Here is a 23,828-nt window from a genome sequence, read left to right on the forward strand (position 1 = left end):
GTAAGACTGATGCTAATTGATTAAAAATGATTTCTTCATTAATTTATTTCTGTACGTTTTGCAAATTAATTTTCAATTTGAAAATGACTTTTGAAATGATTAAATAATTTTCATTATTTAAAATTTACAGAAATTTAGAAATAATTTAAAGCCTTAATAAGCATAAGAGACATTAAAAAATCTTACTGACCCCAAATATTTGAATGGTATGTAAAATCTTCCCCGGAGCAGGTTTGCAGTGTAGCATTAATTAAATTGATAATGAACTGTAAAATAATAATTTCCAGTTTCATTAGACAAAACAGTTTTGCACAAACTCTGTGAGAAAAGCCTCTTTTTAGTCTTGTAAGGCCTAACTTTGTTGTCTTTCCAGTCCAGTTTGTAGTTGAGTTGGAGGTATAATGTATAAGTCAGACAGGGAAGGACTGATCGGAAATATGAGGAAAAAAAGCACAGAAAGAACTTTTTTGATATGAATCTGGCAAGCAGTGACCCATAGAATATCAGAGGCATGGGGATGCCTCAGAATATTTGATGCCTGTGACAATTCACTAGGAACCCAGGCAATAAAATGCCCAGCTTATGCACACATGGATACCAGGCCAAAAAAAAAAAAAACCCACACAAGCTTATTCTCTGCCAATTTCCTAGTAACTTCTGGTACTAGACCACTGAAGTACAATAACATTTAAGGACATACCCCTGCACTCTTAAAATGAATAGTACACTCTTTCTTTCTTCTGTGGAACATGATAGAAGACTTTTCTTTCATACAGTGAAAGTCAATGTTAACCAAAATGGTTTGGTTCTTTAAAATATCTTTTTTTTCTCTCACAGAAAAATGAAAGTCAAAATACTGGTTTGGAACAATATGAGGTTGTGTAAATAATGAAAGAATTTTCATTTTTGGGTAAACTAGTCCTTTAAATGATGTGTTCTCTCAGGGGTTCCTTGGTACATGGAACAGGGAAGAACTATACATGGTCTTCCTGCACTACAAGAAAAAGTCCTCTGGCATTTTTAATGGCGGACAACTGGGAGAACATCTGCAGGCAGCGTGGGCTTCAAAAAGTGCATATAACTCATTCAAAACACATACACATTCAAAGTAAAATGCAACCCTTGAGTATTAAGTTCTCACATGAGATGTAAGTCATTCAGGCTTTTTATCTTTATATTTTATTAAAGTAATTGAAATAGCATTAATATATAATACTGGAAAAAATACAAGATTAATAATGGATGTGCTGCTTTTGGAAGATTTTCCCCAGAACATTCTATGAAGGAAGCATATTCAATTCTAACGAGAATGTCTTATGATTTTCATTCTTGTGGGCCATTCACTGAAAATCCATTCAAAGAAAATATAATAGCAATTTAGCTGAGTAAGCTGTGCTAAATCAAATTAGAAGAAAGATTTTTATATTATTAAGAATATGTTTTCATATTATTTAGCTCTTCAAGTCCCTGATGCCATACTGGGCTGCTTGAGGAGTCGCTGTAGGACTACATTAACCTGGCTCTGCATTTGATTGGCTCAGCCTTCAGGGTGGAGTTAGCTGAGGAGCCCGCTCACAGTTCTCACAAAGCGGTGATCCAAAGGGTGTCTGAGGCCTAGTCTGCCGCACCCAGTACCTCGAGCCCGTTCCAGGAGTGTCCTGGGCTGATACGCAGCGTGCAGGAACCCCCACTGATGTCATTGCGAGTGGCGTGGTCTGCTTGCAATCCGTTCAAGGTGGCAGTGTCTGCTCGCGATCTTTCCAAGGTGACAGTATCTACTCACAAAGCTCCCAAGTTGGCGACGCTCGCTCAAAATGCTCCCGAGGCGGTGGCACCAGCTCACAATGCTCCCAAGGTGGCGCCCGCTCACGATCCTCCCCAGGTGACGATAGCCGCTGATTTTCCCTCCCAGGTGGCGGAGCTCATTTCATACCTTCCCAAAGCGGCAGAGCCCGCTAGCACTTTCTCAGAGATAGAGGGGCTTGGAATGAGCGGTGAAAGGAGCCCGCCATTGCCCATTCCAAGGTGGTAGCTCTACACACACTACTGTGGTGGCCGCTGGTTCTGCCCTGGGTCCCCATACCGCCAGCGCTGCCTCAGTCCCTAGGTCTCCCCCCAGCACACAGACCTGGACCCCCATCCCATCCCTCCCCTTACTCCGCCCCTCCCGCTCTACCGTCCCCCTGGTTGGGCACTTGGGAACATCTAGAAGCCGTTCCTTAGAGGAGGGGTTCTGTCATAAGTCCCGGCACATTTCTTCCTCTCACCACCAGAGGTCGCCATCTCCCATTGTCACAGACTATATATTATCCTCTCACTCACTACTCTGCCTGACTTATTAATTTTAGTTACTGTTTAATGATTTGGATATATATGGTGTTATATGTCTTGGATTTAATGTTTTGCTGCCGGCCGCCTGGGATGTGGAGGGATGGCTGCCATCCGTGAGGGAGCGGAGGAGTCTCCACCATTCGCCTGAGGCCAGAGCCTGCTGCCATCCGCCTTGATGTGGAGGAGTAGGGAATGGGGGACTCCTGCCGGCTGCCTGAACCCGGCGGAGCCGTCCACCGAGGGCTATCCAGTGCTGCCGCCAAGCATCGCGGAAGTGTTTACCCAGCATGTGGAGGACCGAGCGGCAGGGTGTCTGGGAACCAGAACAATTTTTTTTTTCCTCTCTCCCCTATCTCATCTCTGTCTCTCCTCATCCTTCCATCTCCTTTTCTTTTGCCTCGTCTGTCTGTCCTTACCCCCAGGTACGCCACAGCCGATGTGATTGGCTCCCCCGAAGCACAATTATAGAGTTTCTCAGTTCGCACATAACCACTCTCCTACACATTTTCTTTATTTGTTTTTAACAGCAGAATTAAATTGTATCCATTTATGGACAAATATACATATAAACCACTGCTGCCATGCCATGCCGCTCATATTTATCACGCAGTAAAAATGCCCCTCCCCATGCCCAAAATGGGTTGCCTGTGGATGAGTATCCAAAACAAGGACTGGTGGGAGGTTGTCCTGCTCCACTTCACAGTTGCCGAGTAAAAGGAGAGTTTTATAATGACAGGACACGCATTTATACAACACTTTATTCAAAAGGAAGAACCGCTCATTCTACGCGTCATACATCATTCCGCTATTTCGGCATCATTGCACATGCGCAGTCCTTTCAGTTTCGGGGTTCAGTCCGATCGAGTGTTTACATGCACTCTCAATCGTATTAGAAAAAGAATAAACCATGCCCTTCAATCTGATCGAAATTTCATTCCAATCGAGCTCAGTTGGATCGATTAAAGTGTTAACATGAAGACTTTTCAGTCCGATTGAGCCGCAAACTGATTATTTGGTTGCATGTAAATGTAGTCTATGAGAGTCCAAACAGCTGATAAAAACATTACAATAATCCACAGGTAATTGCCACTGCTCCAGTCCATCAATTAGCTGTGTTCATATGAAACAAATCTGTCATTAAGCCATTTTCACTTTAAACTGTAACTTCTGGACAAAATATGCCATGTATATTTAGAAAACGTTTTGGATTGTTTTTGCTTGCGTTTGTACAATAAGTGGTGTTTGATTTGTGCTATGTGTATTGTGTTTGGTTTTCTTTGTGTTTTTGTTTTGTGTTATATATTTATGTTATTTTGTTTACTTTTCTTGCTTTTATAGTCCTCCTTTTTAAGGTCGCTTTGGATTTAAAAGCATCTGCTAATTGACTCTAAATGTAAATGTAAATAAAATTTTATTAACATTTGTATTGTGAATCATGAAACAATTGTTGAATATTGCTGTATTCATATTTTTATAATGACAGGACACGCATTTATACAACACTTTATTCAAAAGGAAGAAACCGCTCATTCCACGCGTCCATACATCATTCCGCTATTTCGGCATCATTGCACATGCGCAGTCCTTTCAGTTTCGGGGTTCAGTCCGATCGAGTGTTTACATGCACTCTCAATCGTATTAAAAAAAGAATAAACCATGCCCTTCAATCTGATCGGAAATTTCATTCCAATCGAGCTCAGTTGGATCGATTAAAGTGTTAACATGAAGACTTTTCAGTCCGATTGAGCCGCAAACTGATTATTTGGTTGCATGTAAATGTAGCCTATGAGAGTCCAAACAGCTGATAAAAACATCACAATAATCCACAGGTGATTGCCACCACTCCAGTCCATCAATTAGCTGTGTTCATATGAAACAAATCTGTCATTAAGCCATTTTCACTTTAAACTGTAACTTCTGGACAAAATATGCCATGTATATTTAGAAACGTTTTGGATTGTTTTTGCTTGCGTTTGTACAATAAGTGGTGTTTGATTTGTGCTATGTGTACTGCGTTAGGCTAACCGAGACTTGTCATTTGCACTTATATATTGCTGCTCTTTTGTTCGTTTTGACTGCTTTTATAGTCCTCCTTTTTAAGTCGCTTTGGATAAAAGCATCTGCTAATTGACTAAATGTAAATGTAAATAAAATTTTATTAACATTTGTATTGTGAAATCATGAAACAATTGTGAAATATTGCTTGTATTCATATATCCCCATAACAAAATTACAGGGATTCATTATTTTGCCTTAATCAGGTGCATAATGATGACGGTTTCTTGTGAGAATCAACCCTTTCTTGTGATATGCCACAAAAAAGCTACACTGATGGTGAAGAGTATAAAGAGGTGCTTTACAGAGTATTTTGAGTCTGTTTTCGGATTTGTCTCCATGGCTGATCATGTGTGAGTGGAATTAGAGACAGTCATTAATGAGTTGGATGACTCTTCTGGCATTCAGGGCTTATTCTCTAGCACCTCTAGTCTCTCCTGGTTCTGAAGACCTGCATAAGAGTATGTTTCAGACATTAAAACATAGACAGATACTGGCTAGAAATCAAAGAAATGCATGGAAGAAGACAGAGGAAGAAATTAAATTACAGGAAGATCATTAGTTACATGAGTTACATGTTAAAATAAACAAAATAACAAAAAGAGATACTAAACATATTATTTTCATGTGAGTCTTTTATTTGAGTGTATATGATTTTAAACATTTTAAGTGAAATACACCTTTAAAGCTATAGGAGACGTGGGTGCAGGAGATTAAAATTATTTAACACATGCAAATGTGTAAATCTTATACCCCACAGAGGAAGTGTGTTCACAAAAATACAGCCAGAGTTGTGTTTCTTCAAAGTAAATATTTTCATCTAGACACCTGCTTGACGTCTCACATTTTTCAGAGTTGCATCTGACATTTTTAAGACACATTATACAACAGTTAGTCCATTCTCGAATCTGATTGACCAAACAGTGTTCCAAGAGTGGACATTTCACTGACTGAATCACTCTACTTGCCTGTGTTTGTTCCATTCAAACTTTTTTTTTTCAAAGTTTTTGAGAGTTTGAATGGAACCAACACGGGCAAGTAGAGTGATTCAGTCAGTGAAATTGTTTTTAATCATTCCAAACTGACTTGATCAAAATGCAAATTCATTCACAGAAGATGTACTTTGCAGCTAATTAAAAGTATTCTATATGGCATGATATGAGTAGTATGAATGAAGACCAGATGCACTATATTCATCATGTCATGTGACATAGACCGTGCATTATCATGTCACTGCCATTTACAAATCTTCTCCTGTGGCTATGAATTCAGACTATTACTAAGATACATATAGTCACATAAGCATATTTGGATGCAAAAGCTATTCAACTCCCACTCTTCAAACACACACACACACAAAAACCAAAATTTTAGGCTTTACAGACATAGTGTTTTAGTGAAGAAAACACTGTAATTGTTCAAACATCAGTTATTTATTATTTACCCTTGCATTGCGAACAAGCCTAGATCTGTCTCCAAGCTGTGCGCTTTGCGGCGCTTCGTTCTCTCTACGAGGTTTCCCTGACAGTTAGACAAGCTCTTTTGAATGCTTTTCATTGGTTAAATATTTGTAAAAACCTTAAAAAGACATAGGGAAGACCAATAGCAGTTATTTAAAACAATAATAACAAAATAATAGAGAGTTTGGATTTTCCACAGCACACCTGACTGGGCTAGGGTATGACGACTGCCATACTCTGCCATACCGAAACACCGCCCCTGATTACAGCACATGCAAACAGCTGAATAAAGAGTAGTTTGAGGCATTTAGAGCAGTGCAGAGCATATTACGCAACAAAGAGCTTGTCTTGAAAGATTTTTCCTTCTCACCTGAGAACCTGATCAAAGAAATGATAATACTGATCAATAATGTAATGATCTCTTCACTTTTTGGTAGAATTTATGAAACATGATTTTCAACTGCCTGTCTAACCCACAACTTTAGAATATCTTGTTAAGAAATCGTAGATTTTCCTGTAGATTCTGTAGACATTATCATCTTCAGCTTGTGGCAGACTTCACGCAGCTTGTCTTTTCCTCTAACAGCATTATGAACCTTGCTACTACAAAGTGCATGTAATAATGCAAGTTAAAAGGTTCCTGGGAAATTAAATTTTACATATTTATGCTTTTAAAAAAATAAATGTTTTAGCTTCCATTCCAGATTGCCCCCTGAGGCTTCCCTTACATGATTTAGCTAACATCCTTCCTGACTGATAATCCCCAGTACATTTCCAATAAAGACTGTGATGAAAATGCAAACAGCTTAATTTACATTGGGGAGAGACTTTTAGCCTTTATGTTGCATTCAGTTCATGCATGCCATTATAATTAGACTCATGACCTTGGTGATACTATAGGAATACAGAACAAAAATGAAACTGAAGGACAAAATTGCAAGTACTTTGCAATCACACTCATCAGCTATACCATTATACTCCCAATGTGTGTGCAGATCAGAAAAATGCTGATACAGTTCTCTTCATTTTTAAATAAAAAAAAGTGTGTGTGTGTGTGTGTTTAGACTGTGACAAAGGTGATTTTGTCATGTACACATTTAAAAAAAAAGGTTCTTGATTGGCATCTGTGGTGCCATGATGAACATTTACCATTCAAAGAAACATTCTATTGCACTTTTCTACTATCTTTATAGAGGTAAAGTTAATTATGATTGTTTTAGTGTTTTTTTTTTAGGATTTATATTTAATGATGATGGACTGTTCAATGAAAGGTTATTTGGGAAACCAAAAATTGGTCTTCTATGGTATCACTGCAAAACCCCATTTTGGAACCTCAAGAGGGTAGTTGAGCAACAGCATGTCATTAATTTGATTTCCAGAGAATGCTTAAAGTGAGAAAAGTAACCTTAAAGCCTATATAGTATAAATACATACTACATGCAAATGTGAATTGAAACATCCCACATGTTTGCATTAACTGATTGTTGACATTGTGATGTGTTCTAGTGATTAAATCAATGTTCTCAGTATATGACTATATGAATAATCTTGTATTTGAAACACAACAGTTCTATGAAAAGTGACATAAAAAGCCATCCTAATAAAAGCACAAAACAACAGGTTTTAAATGAATGACTAGCTGTGTTACAAGTGTGATCAGTTTTGACCACTTACAACTTAAAAACACTGTGAAATTCCGAAACTGAGCTGCTTAATTATGTGTTTTGAGCACGTACCGAAGCAGGAGTTGATGAAGCCGTACCACATGCAGCCGTGCCTCCCGAGCAGCCACCGTCCCCGCACACTGGACGCGAAGCTCAGCGTCGTCCCGAACATACACACCAGCATGTCACTGACGCTAATGTTGAGAAGCAGCATGTTAACCGGCGTCCTGAGCGTCTTAAACTTACAGAAGAGTACTAACACGACAAAGTTATTGAAAAAGCCGAAAGTCATGATGAATCCTAGGAACACGGACAGAGCGATGAAGCCCGCGCGTGAGAGCGTCTCCACCGGCGAGTCTCTCCAGTCCCCGTCCAGAAGAGTTAGCCGGTCTTCCTCGCTCATATTAAAGCTGTAGTTTAAATCAGCCTGCTCGAAAAACATAGTTAGAAAAGTTGTTTTGAGTCAGTGCTGAATTTCGTGAGGTAAGAGCCTCTAATTTACCCGTTATTCTCGTTTTAATGAACACCTCAGCGCAGCGCGGCACATCAGCATCATAACTCGGTGCAGATGATTATGATGATGATGATTTTCACTGACAGCGCGCTTCATCTTTGAGAGCACTTTGGACTGTTGACAGATGGGCTTCGCTTGACGCTCAACAGAGGCACACAAACTGACTAGCTAAGTAGCAGGCAGACAGTTCTGCTCATTAAAGTCCGCAGTATCGATCAGAGTTTCTCAAATGTTTTCAGCTTTTAACGAGACCGCAGCGCGCGTGTGGCTGCAAATTAATGTTGACCGTTTGGTGTCCGTTCATGTGCTACCTCATTTGTCTGCTGCTGCATTATAGAGGCAAAATGCTTCTCAGAACCAGCTGTGAACCCGTCGTTCAGTATTCCAGCTGAGTGCGCGAGCTTTGCTCAACGCGCAACAGGCGTGTAATATAAAGGCATCTTGACGTCACGAGAGAGCAATATGAGCTCATCGTAATTGACATGCAGGAAGCGACCTACCAAATTCAGTACCTCTGGCAATTTCGATGCATTTAAAATGGACACTTTACAATGGGCTAACTGATCCGATGTTTAACACTAACCTACTCGAACTTATAAATTCTGATTAAGGTGTTAAAATATAGGCTACGCCATAATCATGCAGGTGGAAAACAGAATTGAAGTTCATTAAAAGAGTCCTATTATGCTTTTTTACTTTTTGAATGTCAGTCAGTGTGTAGTGTGTATGTTTGGGCATAAAAAAGATCTAGAAAGTTACAAATCTCAAAGTCCACTCCAAAAGGAGATTTTTTTTGTTTTTGTTTTTTTTTAATCGTTTTTAAGAGCTACAGCTAAGGCTCTTTGGACTACAGCATTGTTTTCCGGCATTTGTGATGTCACAAAGTGGCCCATTAGAATATCATTAAAGGGGTCATATGATGCTATTTAAATGTTTCCTTTCTCTTTGGAGTGTTACAAGCTCTTGGTGAATAAAGAAGATCTGTAAAGTTGCAAAGACTAAAGTCTAAAATCCAAAGAGGTATTCTTTATAAAAGTTAAGAGTCAACCACACACCCCTAAAACGGCTCATTTTAACACACCCCCATGTCTACGTCACAGTGTGGGAAGATTTGCATACAGGCCCGGTTCTACGGGGGTGCCTGAGGGTGTTAAGCACCCCCAAACAAAAGCGAAAGCACCCTCAGATAAAATTATTAATAGCATTAATTTTCACCATCAATAAACACACAGAAAGCTGCACATACATACACATATTTGATAAATTAATGCATAAACACAATCTTTCAAATTATGATATTATTTTCATCATGCTTTCATGCATAGGCGCAGGGTGAACCAACTCAGGCTAAAAGCAGCCAAATCTATTAAATACAAACATCATAAACCTGTATTTTTAGGCAAGAACCAGACATGGGTGTCATGTAAAATATGTTTAATGGGATTTAATTTGTATTTAATGTGATTGCCATTTAATTAAAACATTAGAAATTGATAATGTTTCCTTCCTACGGTTATTCAAACGGCGAATAAATTATGTACAGAAATGACATTATCTCTAACGTTGATCTATCGCACTCTCAAAAAACAAAACTATCGTTATAATCACTGAATCTGTCTATACTGCGAAATTAATCCTTTACATTGTATCTGCGCTTTGTTGTTTATGATGAATTAGTGGAATTCAGTCAAAGAACACGCACGCATTCAACAAAGCTGATAAGTTTCAGTTTTCAGACTCACCTGCATAACTCTGATGGCTATTGCATTCCTGGATTCACTGGATGCAACAAATTCCTCATTTATAATGTTTTTTTTTTTTCGTCTCATCACGCCAGGACACATGGAATCACAGTGTTAAGGGGTGTAACATTTCCGTCACACACTTGAGGCATTCAGCAAATCACAGCGCACTGGATAGCTGGCTAATCAGCATACACATCGCTTTTCAGAATGATGAGCTTTGTAAAAATCGACATGTTTCAGAAAGGCGTGGCATAGAGGAGAAACAATAATGTACAGTATGTGGAAAATACATTTTTTTTTTACCTTTAAACCCCATAAACACATTGCATTACACCAAATACACAAAATAATGTTCTTTTTTGCAACGTCATATGATAAATTTATTGTATTTCACGAATTAAGAAAAATAATGTTCTTTTTTGCAGGGTGGTGTGGTGTCTTTGGTTGTTTTGATTTGAGAATACGACAACGAAGAAGAAGTGCTGCTGTAGCGTCAAGTTTTCGCAAGTTATTACACATGCACCTGAATAATTATGTATGTAAATATGTATGTTACAATTATGAAAACGTTTTTATAAAAAATTGCTGACAGTACAATTCTGGACAATGATATAATCTGCAGAATTTACACTTCAATTATGAGACTACAGTGTTTCCAATACATTGGGTGCTGGTGTTTTTATATCACTAGGAAACTGACTGTCTTCAGAAAATTTTTCATGTCATGTCTGATAAAGCATTATTTGTGAGCAGAGCACTGCTTTGTGTACAGCCGTTACCGGGGAAACCTCGATCTCTACCACTCCAACAGCCTCCTGCTTGCAGAGGATGAATTTGCATATATATGCCACCACAAATAATAAATAAATAAATACAACTGTATAACAATTTCAATGAAATTCATGTTATAATGTTAGAATTAAAGAACAATAAACATAATACATATGCACTTATCTTTAAATGCAGTTAATTTTAAGTGGTTATTGACATCCTATCTAAAACGTGATTTACCCCAAAAAAATAAAAATAAATAATAATAACATTACCACACTAATATGTTTTGCAATATCCGTGCATGCAAAGGTTCTGCATGATCCTCTTGCTCAATATTCTCAGGGTCTGAATCCGGCTCAAACTGATATGGCAAAATTGACGCCAACTTTATCTATACTGGAGCTGACAGAACTTGCTGCTTTGGCAAGGGGTGTGGCAGTACTGAAACACCATCTAAGCTGTTCGCCAATCACAACGTACTGGGACAGCTAACCAATCAAAACACATTTCATTTTTCGGAAGGCGGGCCTTTATCAAACCCGGAGCTAATCAAGTAATTTGTGCCAGGCTGGGGAGAAAGGTATTGTAATCATGTAAATTATGTGAAAAATAATGTGTTTTTCGAAACCACCAAGCATGAAAGCATGTTCTAGTACACCCCCAAAACAAAATCAAGACTTTGTAAAAGTGCATAATAGGACCCCTATAAATTTTGTCTTTTCATGAACAATGACTAATAAACATTAATATGCACGAGTCAATAACACTGTAGTAAGACGTACATATGAATAATGCTTTAAACATTAAATAAGCAACATAAAGATATAGGCTTTTTCTTCTTCATCTTCTTTAAGAAATTATGTAGTATTGTAAAGACCTACAACCCATAACATTGTTTTACTGAATGTAAGATTTTGGATGTAAATTATATGGCAATTGATAGTTTTTCCCAAAAAATATCATACAGTGAAATAACATGCATCATCCATTAAATCTAATAACCATGTACATTAAACAAAACAAATGCAAGTCTACTAATGTGTAAATGTATTTCCATGCATCAGTGTGTGTGTACATTTCTGCCATATGCACATAAACTGACAGTCACCAATGATAAGCGACTACTAAATATTGTAGAAACTTAATTTTCTGTAAAGTTGCTTTGCAATGATTTGTATCGTAAAAAGCGCTATACAAAAACTTGAATTGAATTGAATTGAATTGAATAATTAATTTAACCTGTTTGATAGGGAAATAAAGTAAAATAAAGCTGCACTGTTATATTGTATTGTTTTTGAACAGGTGTGATTTACATCACGCTAATGGCAACACAAGTTTTGTTTCATAAAAAAAGATGGTTTTGGGGTTGTTTCTTGATGATACTTAAAAGGGCAATGGTTTTGATTGATTTAAATATATGAATATATCAATTTTCTTGTTTTTTGTTTATTTGCACCCCAACATCCTTCTTCATCCATCCTCAATTTCATTTTATTTTAATGTTTTCTTCTCTGTCGGCAACATACTACTGTTTTCTCAGTAATGTTGGATATACAGTAGCAGTACAGTAGCTCTAGGCACAAGATGTACTGTTGTCCTCCTCTATCAGTGTATTGGTACAGTACATCACTTTCATAGAACCTGCCAGCATTTCTAGAATAATGTCAACAATAGCAGGATCTCAAAGCCTGCTCTTTGTTCCATGTACTGTGGAAAAAAATGCAAACAGTGGGAAACTGATGTCCCTAAATCTGTTCACATCTTTCATCCCCTCAGGGAGCTCACATCGCCAGGGATCAGAATCACAAGTCTAAATGCTTATAGCTGACTGCCGACTAAAGCCTGGAAAGATTACTACCAGATGGATACGCTTTCACTTACTTATCCATTCAGCATTTTGCATCGTTGTCAGTGTAAAAAGGGATTGAGGATGAACCTCAGGTCATTTGTCTTAGTGATAGTGTGTGGTTGTTTTTTACTGCAGTATTGTTAGAGACTTGAAAATAAATATTCCTCTGTAAGCAGAAAGATGTGATTTTTTTTGCCCACCTAGCTGTTTCCGTTCTCATTAGAAATGCATGTTTAGGTTAATTGTTTCTGTCACAATATTTAAACATGGGAACAACAGTCAGAGAAAATGACTATGCACTGAATTAAATGCACTCAGACTGTCATAGTTCAAAGCATACAAGTTACAGAAAGAACATGTGAATATACAGATATCCAAAGCCAGCTACGAGGTTAAACACAAATGAAAATGGTATTCTTTTGGTTTCATGATTGAATACCTTTACAGAATATACTGTATTATTTAACAGGATATGTTTCAGTACTGGTGTTGCGGCATTAAAATAAACTAGAAATGCTCATGAGACATGATATTAGGGGAAAAATATGTTATTCATAAGGTGTTTTCTTTTTATATTTTTAAATATCAGATTCAGTCACTCACTGAAAAAAAAATGGATTTTTGCATTTTTTTGGAAAGAAATACAAGAAATAACAAGATTAATTCATTGAGAGGCAAAACTCGTGTAAAATATATTTTCTTGCCCCATCAACGAATTATTTAGTTTTTTTTTTAAGAATAAAAATCTCTAAAATGTCATATTTATGCTTAAAACAAAGATGAAATAAGAAAAAATTAAATTAATTCAAAATAGGCCTTCAGGTTTTCATAATTTATGCAATTTTGCTTTGCGAGAAAGGATTTTTCCCTTAAAAATAAGACCAATATTAATAATAATAATAATAATAAATAACATTCCATATACATAATAACTCTATTCACTTGTGCTTATTTTTGTAGACGCCACTGACCTTCTCTTAATGTTTAACTCTATACAACTTATAAATTTAAAGGTGTCACAGCTCATCTCAGTTAGCTAGAAGACATGATGTCATAAATGAATAAACTGTAATGAATAGTGTTTACTCAGCTTGTCATAGACTAGTGTTGATCTTGTTCTGTTATATAGTTGTCATGTCTGTGTCTTTTTGTAACTCAGGTCCTGTTGTTTAAACAGAAGAATCACAAATATGTCATTGTGTACTTGTGGTGTTGTCCAGATTTCGATCAGTTTATACATATAGAGAAAGAGAGTGTTGACCATTCAGTGTTATCAGTGTTGTTTGTATTGGTGGTTTATGACTGTTTAGATTGATGTTGCTTTGTAAATGCATTGTTCATTCCTCTATAAATTCACCTTGTTCCAATAGAACATGAAGAACTGCACTACATTTGCATCTCAAATAAAGCCTTTAAGCCATGTCTAGTAAGCAGAATGCTTAAATGATCAGAGAAGATTTCTGAACCCTCCAAAACAAACAGACCAAACATGACCTCAGGGTGCTGTTCTCACACACATTTACATGAACAGTGTGAGCGATGTGCCATAAATCCTCAGAATGGACAGAGTTCTTGTAAATGATCCTCTTCTGATTTTGTCAAAGTATATGCACCATATGGCAGTGCAGAAAGGGTCTAGTTTTATCTGGTATAAGATGGATAAAAGTGCAAGCTGCTTCTAAAATCCATAAATACTTTAAGTACAAATAAATACTTTCAATAGTCAATTGTTTTCTATAATCAATGGAAAAGTAACATCATTATACTTACATTCTACTAAAAAGGCTATGATGATAGAGTCAATAATAGTTTAAGTGTAGCAGCAGTATTACTGCCAAGTTTGTCAATAGGCTTTGTCAATAGGCAATGCAAACAAGCACAACTGATCAGAAATACAACTGCCAGTCTATTCAGTATGGATGTAGACATAAAAGGGAAGAGAGTTAGGGAACTAGATTCATCTGGAAGTTTCACGGTTAAAACTGAGACTGCTATGTTTACAGGGCAGAAACCTCAGGGGAAAGTATATGACCAAAAATCATTAGAGAAACCACATTTGACACAGCAATGAAGCCCAAAAATAGTTTTTTATTACTGCAGATGGGAGGGTCATGTAGCTGCAGAGGAAGCTGGCTTCAGCTGCTCTGGTTGTACAGATGGCTGATAGAATGGTTCTGTCACACCCATTGATCTTATATACCTCTCATCAGGTAGGAGCTATCCTACACAACATGCAAACACAACATGTAGCTGCAGAGGAAGCCTTGGGTGAAGCCACAACAACAGAGAAGCAAACCAACAGGTGCCATGTATCATACTACATGGCACAATGAGCAAGAATAACAGATGCCTACAGAGTAATGTCAGTTCCGATTTATCTATGATGACCCTCACATTCTCAAACCATTATGAAGACTTGGCTTATGTTACACTTCTGGTGGTCAACCACAAACGTTCCTTTTGGATTTGGGAGTGGATGTGACGTCAATGACCACCGCATATTATAAGGGTCCTCTATCTAATCAAAAAGTTAACTGTGGGAATATCATTGCATGTCCTGTAACGCCCCCTTTGGAAGTAAGAGCCCCTGGATTCAAAACATTTTTCCATAAATTTACAATTATACCAGGGGCTCCAATGAATTTATTGGGACACGATATGTTGCATAAGTTTCACTTATAAACAGATTGTGTTTTCCTTCTGTAGTAAGTTTGTGTGAGGAAAGGAAGAGGACAAAGGGGTCAGCTGGACTGCTGATGTATTTTTATTCAACTAACACAAATAAACTTTACACCAACGGTGACTTTTACTTTGACATCAACACAGACACGATCGCATAACACTTCCAGGTGACTTCTTCCGGTTCCGGGGTACGTCAGCAGTCCATCTCTCTCTCCACTGCTTCTGTCTCTCCTGGCGTTTTATACTCTCTCCACGCCAATTACTGAAACAAGAGACAGGTGTTGCTCGTCTCTGCCCAAACCACTCACTTACCGTTCGTCTCCTGATTCTCTCTCCCGCTGCAGACTTCGCTAAACCACTCCCCCCCGCCACACCTTCCAATCCAGCTTGCATGTCTCAATTGAACCTATTGCCCACATGGGAGGAATAGCGCTCTTTTGTGGAGAGCACTGTTGCCAGCTCTTGAACCTGGTCTGATGTGTTGGGGTCTAGCTCTGGGGCGATCCAGACGAGGACGACACTCTCCAGACACCGAAATATGGCCTCCCTCCAGTTCAGTCCGGTAGAGTCTGGGAGGTCCACAGGGAGTTGGTAATTCGCCCCGAACAGGAACAGGGACATCATGGTCTTGTCATCGTACGGGACGTGACAGCAATATGGGCGGATCTGAAACCAAACACCTTGCGTCGTTTGGAAACACCTTCAGTGTGACTGGTGTCTAAAGCATACATTTAAACACGAGAATAACATTGGCCAGCGACAGCCTGTGATGTCATCACCCAGTGCGACCACAATATAAAAGGGTGCTGGGAGAACACATCATCCTTTTCTTCGTCTTCAAGGACTGTTTCGTTTGAATCATGCATTTCCAGTCAGAACAATTATTTTTCTTTACCATGGCAAGCTATATTAAGATGATTAAGAAGTGTGTTGGTCCGTGTCCTCGTTATTTGACACCTGATGACACATACTCTTTGCGTGTTTTGTTTGGGCGAAGAGCACATGCGCAATGTCCTCAAGGGAGCAGTTTGCATGCACTGTGAGCATTTTCCTATAAAAAATCTCTGCTCTCGTTTTTCTCTCTTTTCGAGGAAAGAGGGACAGCCATCAGCTCCCCATGGTTCAGGACCCTCCGCTACTGAGGTACGGAGGAAAATGAGCTTGTGGGGATAGCAGATGGACCTGGCTGATGACTTGAAAAAGGGTCTTTCCCTTTCACACTCATCAGTCATGGACGAGAGTGAGCTGCTGGACAACAGTGCTATCTATCTTACATCGTCTGATCCAGTGGCTAGTGCTCTGCTGGCTCCAACCCAGGATGAGAAGGAAATGTCAAATGAGGATGAAGAAGTTGAGACTGAGTCCTCCTAATCCTCCTGCCCTGCGAATGATGAGCTGCTTGAGATTATCACGCCATGGCGAGGCTTGACTTGCCGTGGAAGCGGGCCAGGAAAGTGATGCCTCAAGGCCACCACAATGAGCATTTTCTTTCTAGTCACAGCTTTCCAGCTCAGGTGAGCCTTCCATTTCTGGGAAAGGCTTGGAAAAATCCATTCTAGTCTCACATCCATAGATTCCCTTCTAATCTATTGCCACCTTTTGGTCGAGCTGAGAACTGCTCCCCTCACTGTGAGGGTTAGCTATGAGTTGCTCCCAGTATGTGCTGTAAGGGCTTGCATCAGCTTGAGAGCCTAGAGTGCTGCTTCCAAAAAAATCTGAGTGTTAGGCCTGTCTCTGTCGCTTTCTTTGCCAGTTGCCTTTATTTTGGGTCCCTGTTGTTTCACTGTAGAAATGTGTGATCTTCTTCTAGCAGGATCCCATTTCTGATGTCCCATTTACGATCTATCTGCTCCCCGGACATGGCTGTGTTCCCCTCACTGCGGGAGGGTCCCTTTGAGCTAGCCAGTCCTGAGCAGACTGGGTGAGTCCTCCTCTCACATAAGAGTTAGGTCCTCTGACCCTGATCTATTGATCGCTTCGGTCGAACTGGGGACCTCTCTCTTCTCGTTAGGCCTCTCTCCGCCTCCCTGTTGAGCCGTTATCCTTGTGGGTCAAGCTTAGCGGTGCCCTTGGGGGTTTCATATGAGCACGCCCCTCTCAATCTGAGTGCCCGAGTCCGCCTTCTATTTTTGAAGTTGGGCCTCCGCTCTTTTGAGCTCTGGATGGCAGTCATGCCAAGTGGCTGGGCCATCTCCTGCCTCCCTGGTGGGTTGCTTGTTAAGTGAGCTAGCTGTGCCCCCCCCACCATGAAGGGCCTCCTGCAAGCGTGCCACTCCCTTCTGGGCATCTGTGAGAAGATGCTTCAGAGTCTCTTCTGTGAGCATGCCATAGTTACATAGTGCTCCAAGGCTGGTTTAATACAGCTTTGGTTACCTCTTAAGCAACAGTGTTTCTAAATCCATGCTACAGTAAGTGCGCACTCTTAGCTTCTGTGCACTTTCTAAAATTCACATTGTGGTAAGTGTGCACGCTATGCATTTTGCGCACTTTCTAAAATCCTGTATGGTAAGGGTTACGAGCTGTCAGCCTCGTTCCCTTTCTCTAGAGGGCCTTTCACACAGCGGGAACCTTTTCATAGTACCAGAACTAATTGTGGAAGTACCCACTTTTTGGCGTTTTTGCACTGCCGGAACTGGGTGCAATTTTAGTACCGGACTGCGTTTTTCGAGAACGAAATTAGCTCCTACTCCGGAGCAGGGTCTAATCAGCACAGCTGGTACTACCCGTGATGTAAGTAGGCATTGATTGGCAAGACGCATTCGAAAATGCCCTCACCCGCCATGATTTAAAACGCTGTGTAAACACTGTAAACATTGTGTCAAATTATTTTGCAAGTATGAAGAACAGCGATAGATGGATGGACGCTGAAGTGCAGGCACTTGTAGCAAATGTAGCACTGCCAGTTGTCCTTGGAGATTCTTAGTCCTCCTTTACGTTCTTTCAATTGCTTCACATATACGTCGACATTCCATGTCCATTATTGTGAAAACCACAAGACACAATAAAAACATGGCTCAGATCACAGCGTCCTCCATTCTTCTGTTGTAAACGTTGTTCTCCTTTGTTTTCATTGTTGAATGCCACACACAAATGACGTCACTTCCTAATACACACTGTTGGTGTGAATGCAACCCTTTAAATGTTACTGGGAAACAGTTCACGCAAAATCGTCCCAGTACTTTAGTACTGTACATTAAGTTCTGGAACTAAAGTGGTGTATGGTGCATTCCTGGTTTTCTCGTTCCTCGCTCCTCGCTACACAGAGTTTGACATTCACCTAGTACAGCAATGCATTTGCAATGCTAAATAAAAAGCTCAAGACTTGTAAACGCAAGCTAAAATGGCATAGTTGCTTCATCAAATGTGTTGTTATCTGTTGTTAAACTATTGGTTAGGTTTAGGGTAGGGTTTATTGTAAGTGGTTGCCGAATCAAAAGAGTCAATGAGCTGAATAAAGTCCCTAACCATTGGCTTGGAGGGGCAGCAGACACGATAATCACAGAGAATAATAAGACTGTCCGTAATAGGCACAATGTTTGACAGAAAACCAGCAAAGTCCTGAATAAAATCCTTATTGTAATTTGGTGGCCTGTAAATTAGAGCACAAAGTACAAGGCAACTGTAACTGGAGTAGCTGAACTTCAAAGGTATTATAATGATCCGTAGGAAGCGCCGCATAGTCCTAGGTGAACTAACTGACAATCATTTGGGAAAAGTTCAATTAAAGGATCCAACTCACCGCTGCGAAGCCAGATCTCCGTTATAAATAAACAATCCAGGTCATGAGACTTAAAAAAGTAATTTAAGGTGAAAGTTTTATTATGAGGAGATCTTGATTTTACCATAGCCAGCTTAGTAACATGAGTAATTTCTTCAGGGGATATGATTGATGGCTTCGCATAATCCATAATGACTGGAGATTTCGTAGATTAGCACCTCTTTTGATGATCCATGAAACAGACGTAGCCACATCTGGTAGGATAGGCAGTAGACAGGTGTAATGGAGGATCATAGTGCGCTGAAGAGAGAGGTTTTTATCCCATGCATCGACTCCAAGCAGATCACACGAGCAAGATGTGGATGTGTGCAAGGATCTTTTAATCCTGACCAAAATGCCAGCCCGTTTTGCATGCTTTATATGGCGTCTTTTCCGATTAAATGAACAGCCGACGTGGCAAGCGGCCTTGGGGATGCTGAGAAAAACCGGGTGTAGAAGAATTTCTCTCCATTTGGATTTCAAGCAAACATATCCATGACAGTGGATTGTATCTCAAGAAGGGTTTGGCGATCATAGGAAATTAAGGTACTGATTCCTTGAGCACAAAAACTTACAGGAAAGACAGCGGAGGACAGGAGTGACGGCAAGCCAACAACCACAATGGTGCCATCTTTGGTTCAATCTAAAGGATCACAAGGATCATAAGGATCAAGGACCAGTGTTGCAAGGTTATCTCCAGACTGCAGTCTCGAGACAATCTGAGCCCTTCCCATAAAGTTGTGCTTCTATCATTAGCAGTTGCTGCATGGTTCATTAACAAAGTGTTGTCCTCAAAGGCCTCCAGCAGATGGGTTTAGGACTAAACAGTGATTAATGTCCTTAAGCAAGTGTTAATGGATCACCAAGAAATACAAGCCCTGTGGTACATGATTAGAGAGCTTGCCTTTATTCTACTGCAATGTGTTATCTATTTCAAGCCTATACAGTTTGCATTTTCATGATTAAAAGGAAAGTGTTCAAAAAAGAGTTAAGAGCTAATAAAATAAAAGTCAGACATTATTACAGCAATTTTAAAGCATTTAGTACACTGATATTTTTTCAGTGCAACACAATTTTGGAAACCAATGACTTGCCAATGCATCATATTCAACTGCATATTTATGTTTATTGCAAGCATGGTAATTACATAGACAGTATCACACATGGGCTATCAAAAATAACTTGCATACCAAAATGGACTCAACCAGTGTTTCTTTACATTCACAAGATTAAACCACAACAGTTGGCTCAAACGCTCACAATTTACAGTCAAACAAATACAATGTGATATTTAGTGAAGATTATTTCTCAAGAGAAGACAACAGACGGATGGATTGAAAAACAGACAGACAGATATACCTCAAGTATTTGAAAATCCCTGAGTGATTTTCAAATTGAGATAATTATGCAGCACCTCTCACATCTCTGATTGTTTAGCTCAGAATAATGTTTTATTTTCCCTTTGAACAGAGGAGATCATAGGTTGATTTTAATTGTGGAGAGGCATAGGTCAGCCTTGTCCAGGTAAATTGAACGTTCCCGGTTACTTAACTGTAACCTTGTTCCCTGAGAAAGCGGAACGAGATGCTGCGCTGCTCAGCGCATTGGGAAACGTCTTGTTCGTGACCAGCTGTGAATAATGTGTGTAACACGTAGATAGAATTGACCCGGCGGTAATATAGCCTCGGTTGATGACGTCATCGGAGCGCGCCCGCAACACGGGGCTATAAATAGATAAGACACAGGTGCATCAACAGGACATTTTGTCTGAAGAGCAGTCCTGGGACATATTTCAGTACGGCAACGCAGCGCAGCATCTCGTTCCGCTTTCTTAGGGAACAAGGTTAGAGTTAAGTAACCGTGAACATTCCCTTTTGAAAGCTTCAGTCGATGCTGCACTGCTCAGCGCATTGGGAACGAGAATACCCATGCCGCCGTGCTTGAAAATGTCTGGACCCCTAAGGTTGTGCAGGTGTGCTACCAAACCACAAGAAGGCCACAGACATTAGCTTGTGATGTTGACTCAAGGACATGAGAGCCCGGAGTAGCATGGACATCCAAACTATAAAATCTTACGAATGTGTGCGGAGAGGACCATCCTGCCGCATCACAAACCTGTTGTAAGGGGGCACCCCTTGCTAAAGCACTAGAGGAGGCGACCCCCCTTGTGGAGTGAGCTCTAAGACCTATAGGCGAAGCTTGACCGCGCGCCTCATAAGCCAAAGCAATAGCATCCCTGACCCAGTGAGACATGGTCTGCCTGGTGGCAGCTGCTCCTCTATTACCACCACCATAACAGATGAACAGTTGCTCCGACTTACGCCACTGGCAAGTGCGGTGGACGTAAGTCTGAAGAGCACGGACTGGACACAGTCTATAAGATTTCTCCTGCTCCGGCGTTGTGAACGGCGGAGAGCAGAAGGCCTCTAGAATGACCGGATGTACAGCCGAAAACGGAACCTTAGGCAGGTAATCAGGATGAGGATGCAGAATCACTTTCACGCTCCCTGGGGCAAAGTCTAAGCATGATGGTGAGATAGACAGAGCCTGCATATCCCCAATTCTCTTCAAAAGAAGTTATTGCCATGAGAAAAAACATTTTTAGAGTAAGAAGTCTATCAGACGCTGACTCTAAAGGTTCAGAGGGGGTTTCAACCAGACCCTCGAGAACTATAGCTAAGTCCCAAGAAGGCATCTTGGTTTTTACTGTAGGCCTCAGTCGTCTGGCCCCACGAAGAAAGCGAGAGAGCAGAGGGTGTCTCCCGAATGGCATCCCGTCAATCAAGGCGTGGCAAGCCGAAAGAGCGGCCACATAAACCTTAAGAGTAGCAGGGCATGTGCCTTGCATGAAGTCCAGAACTGAAGCAATATGGCAGTTGACTGGATCTACATTGTGTACCACACACCACCTGTCAAAGACACCCGATTTACTGGCATAACTCTGTCTGGTGGAGGAAGCCCTAGCACTAAGAATGGTATCAATAACACCCGGCGAAAGCCCTGTGTTCCTCAGGGGCCAAACATGAAGATTCCACAGGTCGGGCCTGGGATGGAATATCGTGCCCCCTGCCTGAGACAGAAGGTCCCTCCTCTCCGGAATCGCCCATGGCGAGCCGTCGAGGAGAGATATTATCTCCGAGAACCATACTCTGTTCGGCCAATGTGGCGCTATCAGCAAGAGGCAAGACCCTTGTTGGCGAACTCTGGCTAGGACTCCCGGGAGCAGAGAAACTGGAGGAAACGCATACAGGCGAATTTTGGGCCATGTGTGCGCCATCGCATCCAGACCCAGGGGGGCTGGGTGACTCAAAGAGAAGTAGAGGGGACATTGCGCTGTCTGATGGGAGGCGAAGAGGTCCACCTCTGCTTCGTAAAATTTTCCCCAAATCTGTTTCACTACCTCTGGGTGGAGTTTCCATTCCCCTGTCGGTAGTGTCTGTCTGGACAGTAAATCCGCTCCCACATTCAAACGCCCCGGAATGTACACTGCCCTGAGTGACAGGAGCTTGTCCTGGGACCAAAGAAAAATCTGCCTCGCTATCTTGTTCAGATTGCATGAGCGCAGACCCCCCTGGTGATTTATATAAGAGACTGTTGCTGTGTTGTCCACCTGTACTAGGACATGACAGCCTCTCAAATGATGGAGGAAACATTTCAGAGCCAGAAATACAGCCATCAGCTTGAGGCAATTGATGTGCCAATCGAGCTGATGACCCCCCCCCCCATTCCCCTTGAGCTGGGTGGCCATCCAAGACTGCTCCCCAGCCCATCAGGGAGGCATCTGTCGTTAGCAGTCTGCGACGACACGGTGCCCATAGAGTGGGACCCAAGGCAAGGAACCGGGGTCTGAGCCACAGAGATAGTGTACGAAGCCTGCGGCGCATCACTTTTATTTGCCTTTGAGGATTGGCTCTTGGATGAAATCCTCTGGCTTTTAGCCACAACTGAAACGGTCTCATGTGCAACAGCCCCAAAGGAATCCCCGTGGATGCTGAAGCCATGAAACCTAACATCTTTTGATACTGACGAACAGTGCGATCCTGGCCTAGCCTGACCTTGCTCATGGTCTGCTGAATGGTCTCGATCCGAGCGGGAGACAGTTGTGCCCGCATCGTGATCGAATCCCAAACGATCCTGTGATAAGTCGTTCTCTGGGCCGGACAGAGAACACTCTCCTCGGTGTTGAGTCTCAACCCCAGAGAAACTAGATAAGCTAACACAATGTCCCTGTGTTGTAGCGCCATCTCTCGCGATTGTGCTAGTATCAGCCAATCGTCGATATAATTCAAAATGCGAATGCCCTGGAGTCGTAATGGAGCCAGCGCTGCATCCATCCATGCATTTTGTGTACATGCGGGGTGATAAGGCTAGGCCGAAAGGAAGAACCCGAAACTGGTATGCTTCGCCCCCGAAAGCGAACCTCAGGAATTTCCTGTGTTGTGGCAAAATTTCTATATGCCGAATTTGCGACACAACCGTCTTGACGGTTAACATCTTGAACTTGAGTGCTCTGATTGTACGGTTTAAGCCTCGAAGATCCAAGATTGGACGCACTCCCCCACCCTTTTTGGGAACCAGGAAGTATCTGCTGTAATAGCCCGACTCTCTCCCTGGAAGAGAAACATGTTCTATGGCCTCTTTGCCCAGAAGAGTTTGTAGCTCTTGAGACAGTACCTGTATCAGCTCCGGTTTCACGGAAGTGGAGACCACGCCGTTGAAACTTGTAGGATGACGAATAAATTGGATCCTGTATCCTATCCGTACTGTGCTCAACACCCACGCAGAAATGCCTGGCAGAAGTTTCCACGCTGCCAGACTCTCTGAGAGTGGTACCAATTTCAATATTTCCTTTTGAGGGGATGTTAGATGTTCCGTGTCCTGAATGACGGCAGGAAACACTGGAACATCTAATATCTCGCTGGAAACCCCCGCCCCCCGAGGCACAAGAAGCGGCGGGGATGGAGGGGTTTTGTGAGGGTAGCGGGGCGGGGCGAAAA

At 41.1% G+C, this 23,828-nt stretch overlaps 1 protein-coding gene across 2 annotated transcripts in view; it reads right to left on the reverse strand.

The window, feature by feature from the left end:
• The window catches only part of LOC122138448 (vertebrate ancient opsin-like), a 36,150-nt gene extending 27,577 nt beyond the window's left edge, over positions 1-8,573 (reverse strand). The window contains exons 1-2 of one of the 2 annotated variants that reach the window (XM_042730890.1): positions 8,013-8,572; positions 7,583-7,937 (exon numbers count right to left, since the gene is read on the reverse strand). In XM_042730890.1, coding sequence (XP_042586824.1) covers positions 7,583-7,913 — 331 coding nt within the window. In that variant the 5' untranslated portion in view covers positions 7,914-7,937; positions 8,013-8,572. Of the gene's footprint in view, positions 1-7,582 lie in introns of both variants that reach the window. The other variant, XM_042730889.1, reaches the window with a different exon arrangement.
• Between the last annotated feature and the right edge of the window lie 15,255 nt (positions 8,574-23,828).

This window comes from Cyprinus carpio, chromosome B9 (assembly GCF_018340385.1).
Source record: "Cyprinus carpio isolate SPL01 chromosome B9, ASM1834038v1, whole genome shotgun sequence".
In the NCBI taxonomy this organism is placed as follows: domain Eukaryota; kingdom Metazoa; phylum Chordata; class Actinopteri; order Cypriniformes; family Cyprinidae; genus Cyprinus; species Cyprinus carpio.